Raw genomic sequence first — 13,144 nt, forward strand, 5'->3', positions numbered from 1 at the left:
AATTACTTTTGCACTAACCTAATAAATTGTTATAGGAGATAGGCTTCTTTGATCTTGTTTGATTATTTAGTCTTACAAAGGAGCGACTATATTCAGAACTGCAGAGCTGACAGGCCTTCTAGTATCTGTTTCAAAGTGTCATCTTTTCAACATATGTAACCACATAGTAATACAGGAACCTATTAAATGTTTCTCTGACAGCCAAACTGGTGGAAACCAGCCTATATTGTAAGAGTAATTATTTGGACTCATAAGCATTAGAAAGTTCTTATTGTGTTTTTCCTTTTAGCATAAATTTATCAGTTACCTTCCATTCCTGTCTGACTGCCATGATGTAGTGTGGTTCTTGCGGGTGTGGATCCTCACTAGACTAGAGCCTGTTAACCTGCCTTTTCTCCCCCCTGCAGCCTCACCTGCACAAGATTGTGAACAGCTCAATGGAGCTCGCACAGACTGCCAAAGAGCCCTACAACTACTTCCTGCTGCTTCGGGCCCTGTTCCGCTCCATTGGGGGAGGGAGCCATGATCTCCTGTATCAGGAATTTTTGCCTCTGCTTCCAAATCTCCTGCAAGGTCAGAGCAATGAGTTTGGTTGCCTTTTAGCCTTGTGTGCGTGTCTGGGTCTGGCTGCACGTGAGAGTTGGGGTTCATCCTTTGCACTCAGTGAAGGTCATGGTGAGGTCCTGGGGAAGGTCATGCATGTGCCCCCACAGGGAGGGTCCCACTCTCTTTAAAGACAGTGGGTCTTTGAAGGAAACTCCCTGCCCTGGGCCGGGCTCTGCCTCTACTCGTAGTGGAATGGGAGTTGGAAGGTTTTGGTTCTGTCATTTAGGACTTGGTTGCATTTTAATAGCATTTGTTAAGCCAGTCTAGAAAGAAAGCTGTTTCTAGTGGTTTTGTAAGATCAGGAATCCCTAGATTTTAAAGAGAATCAGAATAAGAAGGGAAGAAGCAAGTTATAAACCTGACGTAAAAGTTTTTGTGTTTATTTAGTTGCTAATTTACACAACCAGAACCCTATAATTCATGCATAATTAGCAATGCTTTCAAAACAATAGAGCTAAAGGGGGTCTTGAGTCCATTGAATGATTATGGGTGTGAACTGATTAGAAACACCATCCTAAGAATTTTTGTTTGTTTGTTTGAGTAAGGGTGAGCTCTTGGCATCTTGGCAAGGGATTGAATCTTCTGTATTTTCTTTGCAAACTTTTTAAAAGTGAAGCTATTTACAACATAGTATACCCAGGTGGCAACTGGGAAATATTTGTATATATTGGATGTAACATGGCAGTAAGTCCACCAGGCAAGATGCTTAAGATGGCCCATAGTCAGGCTCCATTGTCCGTGTTTAACCCCATCTCCAGTCATTCCTCAGCCTTCCTCAACGTTCCTCAATGTTCTCTGCTGTTCCCAAGCTCATCTCCCGCCTAGTTTTGTTCAAGCGGATCCCCTTCCGGTAACTTAGCTGTTCCCTCTTCACATCCTCCTCCTTCTGCTGTGTGCTGCCTTCCCCGATGACTCCTCTTTTCTGAGCTCACTTCATCTTGCATTGCTTGGGTCCGCTGTCACTTGACTTTCTCTTTTTAGTTCCTCGTAAGTGCTCTATGAGTGGGTCCTGATCTGACTCGTCTCAGTTAGGAAGGAAGTCGGTAAATACCAGTTATCCTCATGAAGAGTTGAGGTTGCCTGGATAAGAAAGAGGTTGCTCTCTATGGAAAGCAAAAGCAGATTTTTAGAAAAATGTTTATTTTAGAGCATAGACGTCAAATGGTCTCCAGGAAGCATGACGAAAGATGTGAGGTTGTGAGCCTTTAACCTGAGATGAACGTATCTATCCGAAGTCTGTGTCTTTAGATGGGGCTTATTAATAGTATAACATGATTTTTAGAAGATCGATGTATACTATTTCTAGTGAGGGTATAATATTGTAACTTAATTTATAATAATTATACGTAGCCTGCTGTTGTCACTGTGAATATGGCAGACAAGGAATCGTGGATACAGTTGTGGAATAGATTCAGTTAGTGCAGGGTTATAAGGCACAGAAAGTCTTCCTGTTACCACGTTGATGTCTATAATAAAAGGTTTACCAGTCCTTTGTACCGTTCACTTTGGCCTGTGTCTGGAAGGTAACGTCCCTCTCTGCCGGCCTCACACCGTTGTTAGGGCTGAACATGTTGCAGAGCGGCCTGCACAAGCAGCATATGAAGGACCTCTTCGTGGAGCTGTGTCTCACGGTACCGGTGCGGCTGAGCTCTCTCTTGCCTTATCTGCCCATGTTAATGGATCCCCTGGTGTCTGCCCTCAATGGCTCTCAGACGTTGGTCAGCCAAGGCCTGAGGACTCTGGAGCTGTGTGTGGACAACCTGCAGCCTGATTTCCTCTACGACCACATTCAGCCGGTGCGCGCAGAGCTCATGCAGGTAAGTCTGGTTCTCATCAGTGCCACCAGAAGGCGTCAGGTGCTCCCGTGTCTGCGTAGTTTTTACTGAGGATTTTAGGCTAGTGGTTTCCGGAAGTGACCGGAAGTGACGGGCCACTGTTGAGCGCTCCATGCGCAGTGGTGAGCTCTCTGCTGGATGAATGGTGTAGCTTTCAACTTACTTTGTGCATTTGCTGGCTTATGAAAACATGTAAAGAAGTACTGTAAGTATTGAGTGGATGTTTGTTTTGCAGTATTCCCCCCCTTTTTGGAGGGCTCTCACAAGTGTTATGTTTTCATGGCATTGATGACTTACAAAGGCAGACGTGGCCGCCTTTGGGGTAATCTTTTCTTTATCCACAAGAGATCTTGAGTTACACAGTAAAGAGATGCAGATTCCTAAGGGAAGGTATAGGTGTCTGAAAACATTTTATATTTTTTGTCCATTAGAGTTCATATGTCAGATAGCAAGTTTTTCCTTCATGTTTTGCTGCTGTTACTGATTTGTAATGTGCTTGATACCTCTTAGAGGTTTAGGAGGCCTGTTATTTACTCATCTGCCCCTTTAGCATAGAATATTTCACCCCAAGTGCTGGCCACAATGCCAGCTTTCTATGAAGGAGACTCAGTAACTCCTAAAGGACAGGAGTCTCTCTGGACAGAGTACAGTGGAGACAGCAACTGGAAAGACCTGACCCAAGTGTGGGTGAGCTCCGTGCAGGAGGAGGAGGAGGAAGGGATGGGTTCTCGGGCCTTCTGCCATTCCATAGGCCCACAGCCCCAGGGAGAGACAGGGTCCAGGCTGCTGTTTGCTTTTGGGGGCACAGTAACCCATCCACTAGACAAGTGTCACAAGCCGTCTCTCTCCAGCTGCATCCATGTGTGAGTACTGGGAAATCAGAAGCACTCATTCCCTGTGGCGCCCCCTCCTGGGGAGGGGAGCAGAAGTCCCTTCTCCTGAAGGTTGGGTGGGCCAGGTGCAGAGGTGGAGGTGAGGAGACTTGGACGGCGTCTCCCAGCAGTCATTAGGACAAGCCTCTTTGGACCTACAGAAACACAGGAGAAACTGGAATTTTGCTTTAGAGAAAAGTACCAAGATTTTGGCTATTGTTGGACATTAATATTGGACATTGTTATAGAAGGTGATTAAAAAAAATAGACTTAAATAATGAGTTACAGTAATTTTCAAGACATGGTAATTTAGTTGGGAAAATGTGGGAATATTGACAGTTTCTGGAACAGTAGAGTGCGTGTGTTTTTCACTAACTGTAAGTAGAAGGCCCACATTCACTTACTTATTCCCATGATGCGGGCCCACATGGTCCTCATTTTCCCTCTTTGCCATCCTTCCTTGGGATGTACGAGATAATTTATATATCATGTTTGTAAGTTATAAAGCCTAATAATAAAGGTAAAAACCTGAGAACTCACCATCTAACTCGAGAATGAGAACCTTGCCAGTAAATTGCACTTCCCTCTGTGCTCGTCCCGATCCCATTTTGTAAAAGTGCTTAAGCAAAATATTGCTTAGTTTTCTCCCTTTTGAGCTCTGCAGTATTTACAGTCTGCTACCATTTATATTTTAGGAGCATGGAAGAACATTTGTATTAAATACGTAGTTTGGTAAAGACATAAACTTTCTCTGGAAGGATACGAAGACTGATAACGTTGGTTTCCCCCAAGGAGGGGAACTTGTGTGTTTGGGGGACCAAGGTGGATGGAAGAATTTTCACTGTGTAGTCTTTTAATAACTTTTGAATTTTGATTTGTGAACCATGTGAATGCATTACCTTGGAAGGATTTTAATGGAAGCATGTTGATGTTTAGGCTTTATGGCGCACGTTACGCAATCCTGCTGATAGCATTTCGCACGTGGCCTATCGGGTACTTGGTAAATTTGGGGGCAGTAACAGAAAGATGTTAAAGGAATCCCAGAAGCTGCACTATGTTGTGACTGAAGTTCAAGGCCCCAGTATCACAGTGGAGTTTTCTGATTGCAAAGCATCTCTTCAGCTCCCAATGGAGAAGGTAAGTTTGGAAGCCTCTGGATGCTTCTTAAAGATGCTGTAAGTTTCATTTTAAGAAAGTTAATTTTTATTTGAAAATATGTGAATAAAACATGTACTTTTTGGGGAGGGAATTACTAACTCAAAGTATGAGATTTATTTAGGTCAACTTGGTTGGTGATGGTTAGGTCACCCCGCCCACCTGGCCCTGGGACTTAGTCTGTTTTGATGCCCAATGGGCTTTACTTCAAGTGTCATTTAGAACCCATGTTAATTCTATTCTTGTCTCATCCCCGTCGCTCTGGTATCTAGCTTCCTCCTGTCCTTTGTCTATCCAAACAGCTCCTGCTATCTTTCCTGACTTCTTAGCCAGCTACGGGCAGCTCTTTTGTTTCTCTCTACGTGCCTTTGCAACCCTTCTAAATTGTGTAAAAAATGAGCAAACTACTGAAAGTAATATAATATTGAATGTCAACTGTAATTAAAAAAAAGCGAAACACCTAAACAGTGTTCCCAACATCTTGCAAATGGTCCGCTCAACTACTTTTGCTTTATCCTTATAGAAAACTATTCTCCCTTTACCTTGACCCCGCTAGTCCTTTGTCACCCGTGTCACCGTTCTACTTAATTGTAATCTACATTGTTACATTTGACTTTTCCTTCTTATTGTATAACCAGCCTTTCCCCGCCACACAGCCTTTGTTATCATGTCTTTTCATAACATTTATCTAGTCGTTGTATATTGGGTATTTTGTAAAGGGTATTATAGTGGACTTGTGTGTGTATTGAGTGACTGGGCCATGTTAATAAGTCAGTGTCAGCTGGGATTCCTGAGCTCCTTGCAGATCTGGTCTTAACACCAGTGTCCTATGGCCCGGAACGACTCAGAGCACCCCCCACCCCCCACCCCAGGCTAACTCTGTTCTGTTGCCTCATATTGTAAACTTGTAAACTTGTAAATATTGTAAACTTGGCATGTTTACCTTTCTGTATAAGAAATTTACCTGCATAATGAGTCCTGTGATTTATTTTGTTGTTAAATTTATTGGGATAACATTGGTTAATAATGTTATATAAATTTCGGGTATACAACTTTATAGTATGACATCTGTATATTGTAATGTGTGCTCACCACCCAAAGTCTGGTCTCCTTCTGTCACTATATAGTTGACCTCCTTTAGCCTCTTTGTCTTCACTCCACCCCCTTCCGCTCTGGTAACCACCATTCTCTTGTCTGTATCTGTGAGGTTTTTTTGTTTGTTAGTTTGCTGCTTTCTGATTTATATTCCGTGTGAATGAAATCACATGGTCCTTGTCCTTTTCCGTCTGACTTACTTCACTTACCATAAACTCTCAAGATCCATCCATAGTGTGGCAAGTGGCAATATTTCATCTTTTTTTTTATGGCTCAGTAGTAGTCCATTGTATATATGAACATCTTTGTCTAGTCATCCATTGAAGGGTACTCTTAGGTTGGTTCCATGTCTTAGCTATTGTGAATAATGCTGCAGTGAACATAGGAGTACATAGATCTTTAGGAATAAGTGCTTTCAAATTTGTTGAGTAGATACCCAGAAGAGGGGTTGCTGGGTCACATGGTAGCTGTATTAATTTCTTGAGGAACTGCCATACGGTTTCCATAGTGGCTATACTAATTTACCTTCCCAGAAGCAGTGTACGAGGCTTCCTTTTTCTCCACATCCTCTCCAACTTACTTCTTATCTTATTAATAATAGCCATTCTATCAGGTGTGAGGTGGTATCTCATTGTGTTTTCGATTTTCACTAACCTTATAGCTGGTAATGTTGAGCATTTTTTCATGTATTGTTGGCCATGTATCTTCTTGGGAGAAGCATCTGTTCAGGTCCTCTGCCCATTTTTTAATTGGATTGTTTGTTTATTTGCTGTTGAGTTGTATGAGTTCTTTCTATATTGTGGCTATTAGCCCCTTATTGGAGATGTTTGCAAAATATCTCCTTCCGTTCGGTTGGTTGCCTCTTTGTTTTGTTGATGGTTTCTTTTGCTGTACAGAAGCTTTTTAGTTTGATATAGTCCCATTCATTTATTTTTGCTTTTACTTCCCTTGCCTTTGAGGTCAAGTTCACAAAAACATCTCTAAGACCAAGGTCCGTAAGTTTAGTGCCTATATTTTCTTTATGTATTTTATTGTTTCAGGTCTTATATTCAAGTCTTTAATCCATTTTTGAGTTAATTTTTATGTGTGGTTTCAGATAGCAGTCTAGTTTCATTATTTTGCATGTGGCTTTCCAGGTTTCCCAATACCATTTGTGGAAGAGACTTTCCTTTCTTCATTGTATGTTTTTAGCTCTTTTGTTGAAAATATGTGTGAGTTTATTTCTGGGTTCTCAGTTCTGTTCCATTGGTCTCTGTATGTGTTTTTCTGCCAATGCCATAGTGTTTAGATTACTGTAGCTTTGTAATATAGTTTGAAGATAGGAAGTATGATATTTCTGGTTTCATTCTTTTGTCAGGATTGCTTTGGCTATTCGGGGTCTTTTGTGGTTCCATACAAATTTGAAGATTTTTTTTGTTTTATTTCTGTGAAAAATGCCATTGGGATTTTGATAGGGATTGCATTAAGTCTGTATATTGCTTTTGGTAACATGGCCATTTTAACAATGTCAATTGTTCCAATCCATGAACACGGAATATCTTTCCATTTCTTTGGTTTCTTCAATTTCTTTCAACAATAGATTACAGTTTTCATTGTACACGTCCTTCGTGTCCTTCAAGTTTATTCCTAGGTATTTTACTCTTTTTGTTTTTGTAAATGGGATTATTTTCTTCATTTCTTTTTCTGATTATTATTATATAGGAGTGCAACAGATTTTTGTATATTGATTTTATATCCTGCAACTTTAACATTCTCTAATAGTTTATTTTTGGTGTCTTTAGAATTTTATATACGTGTGTGTGTGTGTGTGTGTGTGTGTGTGTAAAATCGTATGATATGCAGATAGTGACAGTTTTACTTCTTCCTTCCTCATTTGGATGCCTTTTCTTTCTTTCTCTCGCCTGATTGCTCTGGCAAGGACTTCCAACACTACGTTGAATCACAGTGGTGAGAATAGTCATCTTGGTCTTGTTTGTGATCTTAGAGGAAAAGCTTTCACTTTTTCATTGTTGAGTATGATTGTAGCTGAGGGTTTGTCATATGTGGCCTTTATTATATTGAGGTACTTTCCTTCTATACCCATTTTTGAGTGATTTTATCATAAACGAATGTTGTATCTTGTCAGATGCTTTTTCTGCATCTGCTGATAAGATTGTATGATTTTTATCTTTTGGTTAATTTTGTTATCACATTGATTGATTTGGGTATAATGAACCATCTTTGCATCCCTGGAATGCACCCCACTTGATTGTGATGTATGATCCTTTTAATTCTGTGATTTTTGGGTTTTTTTTAAACCTGACTTTACTAAACATTTGGGAGGAAGCATAGCCATCACGGGTAAATGTCACTCAGGAATTGTTTTCTATTATTATCTCTCAGTCCACCTGTTCCCCCCCCACGGTGGGGAGGGGAAGCACATGCCAATGTCCTCGCCCCTCCTCCAGCGCCCCCCAAGAGATCGGTGTTGCCTTCTCCAAACGTCAGGGGTGGGGTGGAATCTCAGCTTCTCACCCACACCTTTATCACAATGTTTGCTAAATATACACTACTTACCTCCTGAGAGAATACTGAGAACTAAAATTCTCTCTGTCTTTATGTTGCACATCCTGTGCCTGTGCACATCTGTGTCTATCGCATGTTCTTAAATTTTAGGTAATTTCCTTAAGTTAGAATTCTGTTTGCTTTAGCTCTGTCAGTAGTAAGGTTGGTATTAGTAGTGAAAACTTAGGGCATCTTTTATTTGACCTCTGCATAGACTAAGCAGAGCAAGAAAATCCCTTTAGAAATTGCTTTCCCCAAAAGTAGCTAACGCATGGGAGAAACTTAGTTTGGAAGATAGGCTTCCACAGTCCTCCCGGCCCCTTGTGGAGACGATGTCACGGTGCTCGTGGAGCTCCTTTCCCAGCACACGGCCTCCTCAGGGCCGCAGCGAACCCCACAGAGCTGCCAGTCAACTCGGCTGAGGGTGGCAGTGTAGCCAAGCCAGTGAATTTCCATTAGAGCAGTTCTGCTTTTGGCATACTTTGCAGTCCTTCATTCTTTTCAGCAGGTAAATCACTCAGGTTAATCAATTCTTAAAAATAAAATTTCTAAAATTATCCCCACGAGATTTATTACCTATTGCCGACCAGATCAGAGGCAGTAGGAGGAGGGACAGTTCTGCAGTGCCCCATAGAACCCAGACACGCAGCTGGGCCTGTGGAGAGGAGCTGTGTCACACTCGAGTGGCCGTGTGTGCTGTGGCGCCTGCCTGGTCTGGAGGGCAGGGCCTCTGTCCCTGTCAGCTCCCCCTCTGGCTCCTTCCATAGAACCTGGATAAATCTTTAATCTTTGGCACAGATTACCTCTTTGATGTATATGTACATAATTATCATTAAGGTTAATTTCTTAGCTGTTAAAGGCTTCAAATTACTTGTGTGTGTGATTGTGCCTCCCTGCCTTCCTGGTCAACCTCATTGAAATGAAAAGGATAAAATGTGTGTGTAGCTATGTAGGTTTTCTGAAAAAATGACGTAAACCCTTTTCTCTTTTAAAGGGAATTTAGTGAAAGCTTAAGAAAGCCATCTTTAAAGTTTTGAACTTCGACACAGGAAAGTCTGTGGTCTGCTGAGAGTTCGTTATTCTCATGAGGACCTTGATAAGTGTAATCCAGCAAATGTACCACAGGGAGCCTCTGAGCTCACTTAGTTTCTGGAATCTCCCATTGGCTGTTTAAGCACAAAATTAGTAACCTCTGTTTTACATTTTAATTGGAATCCTGCAGTTCCTTATTTCATCACACTTCCACTGCCTTCTCTGGAGGTTTCATGGGATGAATACCTGACAGCCTGTGCAGGTTCGAGGTGCTCACTTCAAGAGAAAAACACACATTAAGGTTCTTTTCGGTGCTGCAGATGCTTTCAGTGTAAGCTTTTCAAAATCATGTAATTCAGTACAAACTCTAGTTTTTGTGTTTCTTTGTAGGCCATTGAAACCGCTCTGGACTGCTTGAAAAGTGCCAACACTGAGCCGTACTACCGGAGGCAGGCGTGGGAAGTGATCAAGTGCTTCCTGGTGGCAATGATGAGTCTAGAAGACAATAAACATGCACTCTACCAGCTCCTTGCACACCCTAAGTATGTTGCTAACGTAATTCTCTGTGATTGGATGTATCTTGTTTCAAGAATTCTGGGTAGAGAGGAACTCCCAAATTTCTCGTGTTATGAGCTTGTTACTTACTACTTAGTGTTATGAGCAGGAAAATGACGTATTATTTGCCTAGTCGTGCTTCTCTTGACTTTTAGAGAAAATGGAACACAGAATTTGGATGTTTGAGAATTAGAATTTATCTTAGTCGTGATCTGCCTTTATGATTGCCTCCTTGTTAGGTTGGAAGTTTCAAGAACCAAGGGTCATGACCTTTTCTCTCCCCTTTGCTAACCATTATATCCACAGCTCCCGTCAGTGCTATGCATTCAGTAGATGTTTTGCTTTTTCAGTCCATCTTTTCTTTCAGTTATTTTCTTTCTCCAAATATTTGTCATGTGATATTTGTATTTTGCTCTTATAATTTAAGGTTGTGATCAGTGGTTGCCCTGGGGGTGGGAGTGGGGATTGACTTTTTGGGGTGATGTATTTTAAAATTTGGACTATGGTGATGGTTGCATAACTGTACAAATTTAACTGAAACTCCTTGAACTGTATAATTAAAATGAATGAATTCTATGGCATATAAATTATATCTCAGTAAAGTTGTTAAAAATCAGAAAAGAACAAATGTCAAAGATTAAGCTAAATACTTGTTTTAAAAATGAGAAAAATATAACAAAATAAAAAAATACGAGAAGAAATGAACAAAAGAGGAAAACATACAATAGCATAGTTCAGTAAATCCAAGTTGATTCTTTGAACGAGTAATAAAATGGAAAAGCCTCTGGCTAGGGTAAAGAAGAGAGTCAAGTTTCTTTCTGTACTTTCTCAGAGTGAAGAAGAGAAGGCACAAATAACCAATGTCAGAAATAAAGAGGTGTTTGCACTCCAGATGTCTTTGACATTAAAAAAGTAGTTATGAACAACTGTTTCACCCAATAGATTTTTAAATTGCAATAAATTAGATAAATTCATAGAAAATAGGGTAGTTATTTGACCTTTGTTTATCTTTATGACATTGACATTTTTGGAAAATACAGTCCAGTAATTTTGTAGAATATTCCTAGTGTGGGTTTGTCACACGAGGATTCAAACTGTGCACGTCTAGTAGAAACCCCCCAGAAGTCACATCAGGGACTGTTAGATGTTGGCTTGTCCCATTGGTGAGAGTGTCCTCCACCCTATCTCTATTGTCAGGTTGTTAATTTACTACTTGTAGTTTATAAGTAATCGGTGGGGAGAAAGTTTGCAACAATGTAAACATCCTGTTTCTCATGCTGTCCTATCTCCTGGCCATAGCATTATTGACGTTGGTGCCTGATTCAAGTACTGGTAATGAGGATTACAAAATGGTGGTTTTCTTTCTTTTTAACAAGTTTATTGAGGTATACTTTATCCCAGATTTAACTTCTTCACCTGTATAATTTAATGATTTTTAGTAACCTAGAGAGTGTTGCAAATATAAATCGGATTTAGAACATTTCACAACATTTTCCCCTCCCCCCGCATGCTCATTTACAGTTAATTCCCTTTCACAGCCCCAGGCAACCATTCATCTACTTCCTCTCTCTGTAAATCTGCCTTTTCTGGACATTTAATATTTCACATAGATGGAACCATAGAGTGGGTGGTCTCTTGTGTCTGGCTCCTCTCACCTGGCACGATACTTTTGAGACTCATCCATGAGACACAGTTTATCAGTATCTTGCTCCTTTTTATTGCTGAGGAGTATTCTACTGTAGCGCATAAAATGCTGATTTTCTATCTTCAGTTTCCCTTTTTTTGTAAAGTAAGGAAGAGATTTTCCTTTTTCGTTAATATTTGTATATAGCAGTACAGGTTCATGGATTTTTGTTTTTAAATTTATTGGGGTGACAATTGTTAGTAAAATTACATAGATTTGAGGTGCACAATTCTGTATTACATCATCCATAAATCCCATTGTGTGTTCACCACCCAGAGTCAGTTCTCCTTCCATCACCATATATTTGATCCCCCTTACCCTCATCTCCCACCCTCACCACCCTGGTTCATGGATTCTTATTGGATAAAAATCCATTATGTATTTTGATGGCCAAATTTAGTCAGTGAGAGCCTGTCCAGGCTGGCTCCTGTGTTTTGACGCATCCTCATCAGTTTTTGAGCACTTCCTTTCAAGCTCAACAAGATGTTCCTTCACCTTGTGCCTTCTCTCCCCCCACCTTGGAATCACCATTCCCTATGAAAGGGAAGAGAGTTCCTTGAAGAAATGAATAGAAACCAAGGTTTCTGTGCTGGGTGTGCTCGTTGCTACCGGGGTGTCATTGTTTCTAAGTCTTTCAGTCGAGTTTTTTGATAAACAGAAGTTCATGATTTTATTGTGGTCAAATTGATGTATTTTTCCTTTTGCATCGTGCTTTTTACATCGTGTGTAAGAAATCGTTTCCTGCTTCGTCCTGGTCATGGAGATACTCTCTTGTGTTATCTTTTAAAAGCTGTATAATTTGTCATTCACGTTTTGATCACGTTTTGATCTTTAATCTCTTTAGAATTGATTTTTGTGAAGTAGCGGTGTGGAGTAGTGGTGTACTTTTATTTTTTGCCCTCTGGATATCCAGTATCCATTTATTGTAAAGACCATCCTTTCTCCATCTGTGCATTTTTGCTGCTCTTTAGATGGAGTACCTTCTGGTACCAGGTACTGTGCAAGGTCTGTGTACAGGACTGCATCCTAGCCTTCAAGGAACTTACATTCTAGTGAGAGACAGGGCAACAGTCAGGAAGAAACAAAGGTGTAATATTTCACGTAGCGGTAAGTGCTATTAAATGTTATCTGGCTAAGGGAATAGGGCGTGAAAAGGGCAGTTTTAAAAAAATAGGGTGATCAGCGAAGTCCTCTCAGAGTAGTAGGAAACATTGTGGAAACATCCTGAGGAAGCTCAGAGAATGTGAGGGCAGAGGCCTCCTGACAGGCACAGCAGGTGACCAGTGATGCTGGGCCGTCCTGGGTGAGGGACAGGTGGGTGGGCCAGGGCTGATGGGGCCTCGAGGAACACTTAGGATTGTGCTGCAAGTGCTATAGGAAGTGGATGAAAGGATCGAAGTTCCTCCGGCTGGGGAGTTGGGAACATTGGGGAAAAGCAGGTTGGGGGGGCAGTACTGGGAGTCAGATGTCTGTTTTGGCACCGTGACCCCAGTGCATTTTAAGGAGCATCATCTTGACCTGGAAAAGAGCTGAGAAGACTTTCAGGTGTGGAGTGGGGAGCAGCATGACCACTCTTCACGCTGTTTGAAGATGTCGTGTGTGGAAATGAAGGGCCCCATGTTAATACGTGGGCTTCAGAGGCAGAATCAGAGAATTAGTGGGAAAAAATTAGAGGAGATTTCTCGGCATAGAACTATTATCTGGAGCTGTTCAAGTTTCACAGAAACTAATAATTTTTAAAATATTGATGACTGTTTCTTATCCTT

The 13,144-nt window shown here is 41.1% G+C and overlaps 1 protein-coding gene across 1 annotated transcript in view; it reads left to right on the forward strand.

The window, feature by feature from the left end:
• TRRAP (transformation/transcription domain associated protein) overlaps positions 1 to 13,144 on the forward strand; it is a 119,816-nt gene that overhangs the window by 27,651 nt on the left and 79,021 nt on the right. Inside the window, 4 exon segments of the mRNA XM_033095916.1 lie at positions 408 to 573; positions 2,167 to 2,423; positions 4,250 to 4,450; positions 9,530 to 9,681. Coding sequence (XP_032951807.1) covers positions 408 to 573; positions 2,167 to 2,423; positions 4,250 to 4,450; positions 9,530 to 9,681 — 776 coding nt within the window.

This window comes from Rhinolophus ferrumequinum, chromosome 24 (assembly GCF_004115265.2).
Source record: "Rhinolophus ferrumequinum isolate MPI-CBG mRhiFer1 chromosome 24, mRhiFer1_v1.p, whole genome shotgun sequence".
NCBI lineage: Eukaryota > Metazoa > Chordata > Mammalia > Chiroptera > Rhinolophidae > Rhinolophus > Rhinolophus ferrumequinum.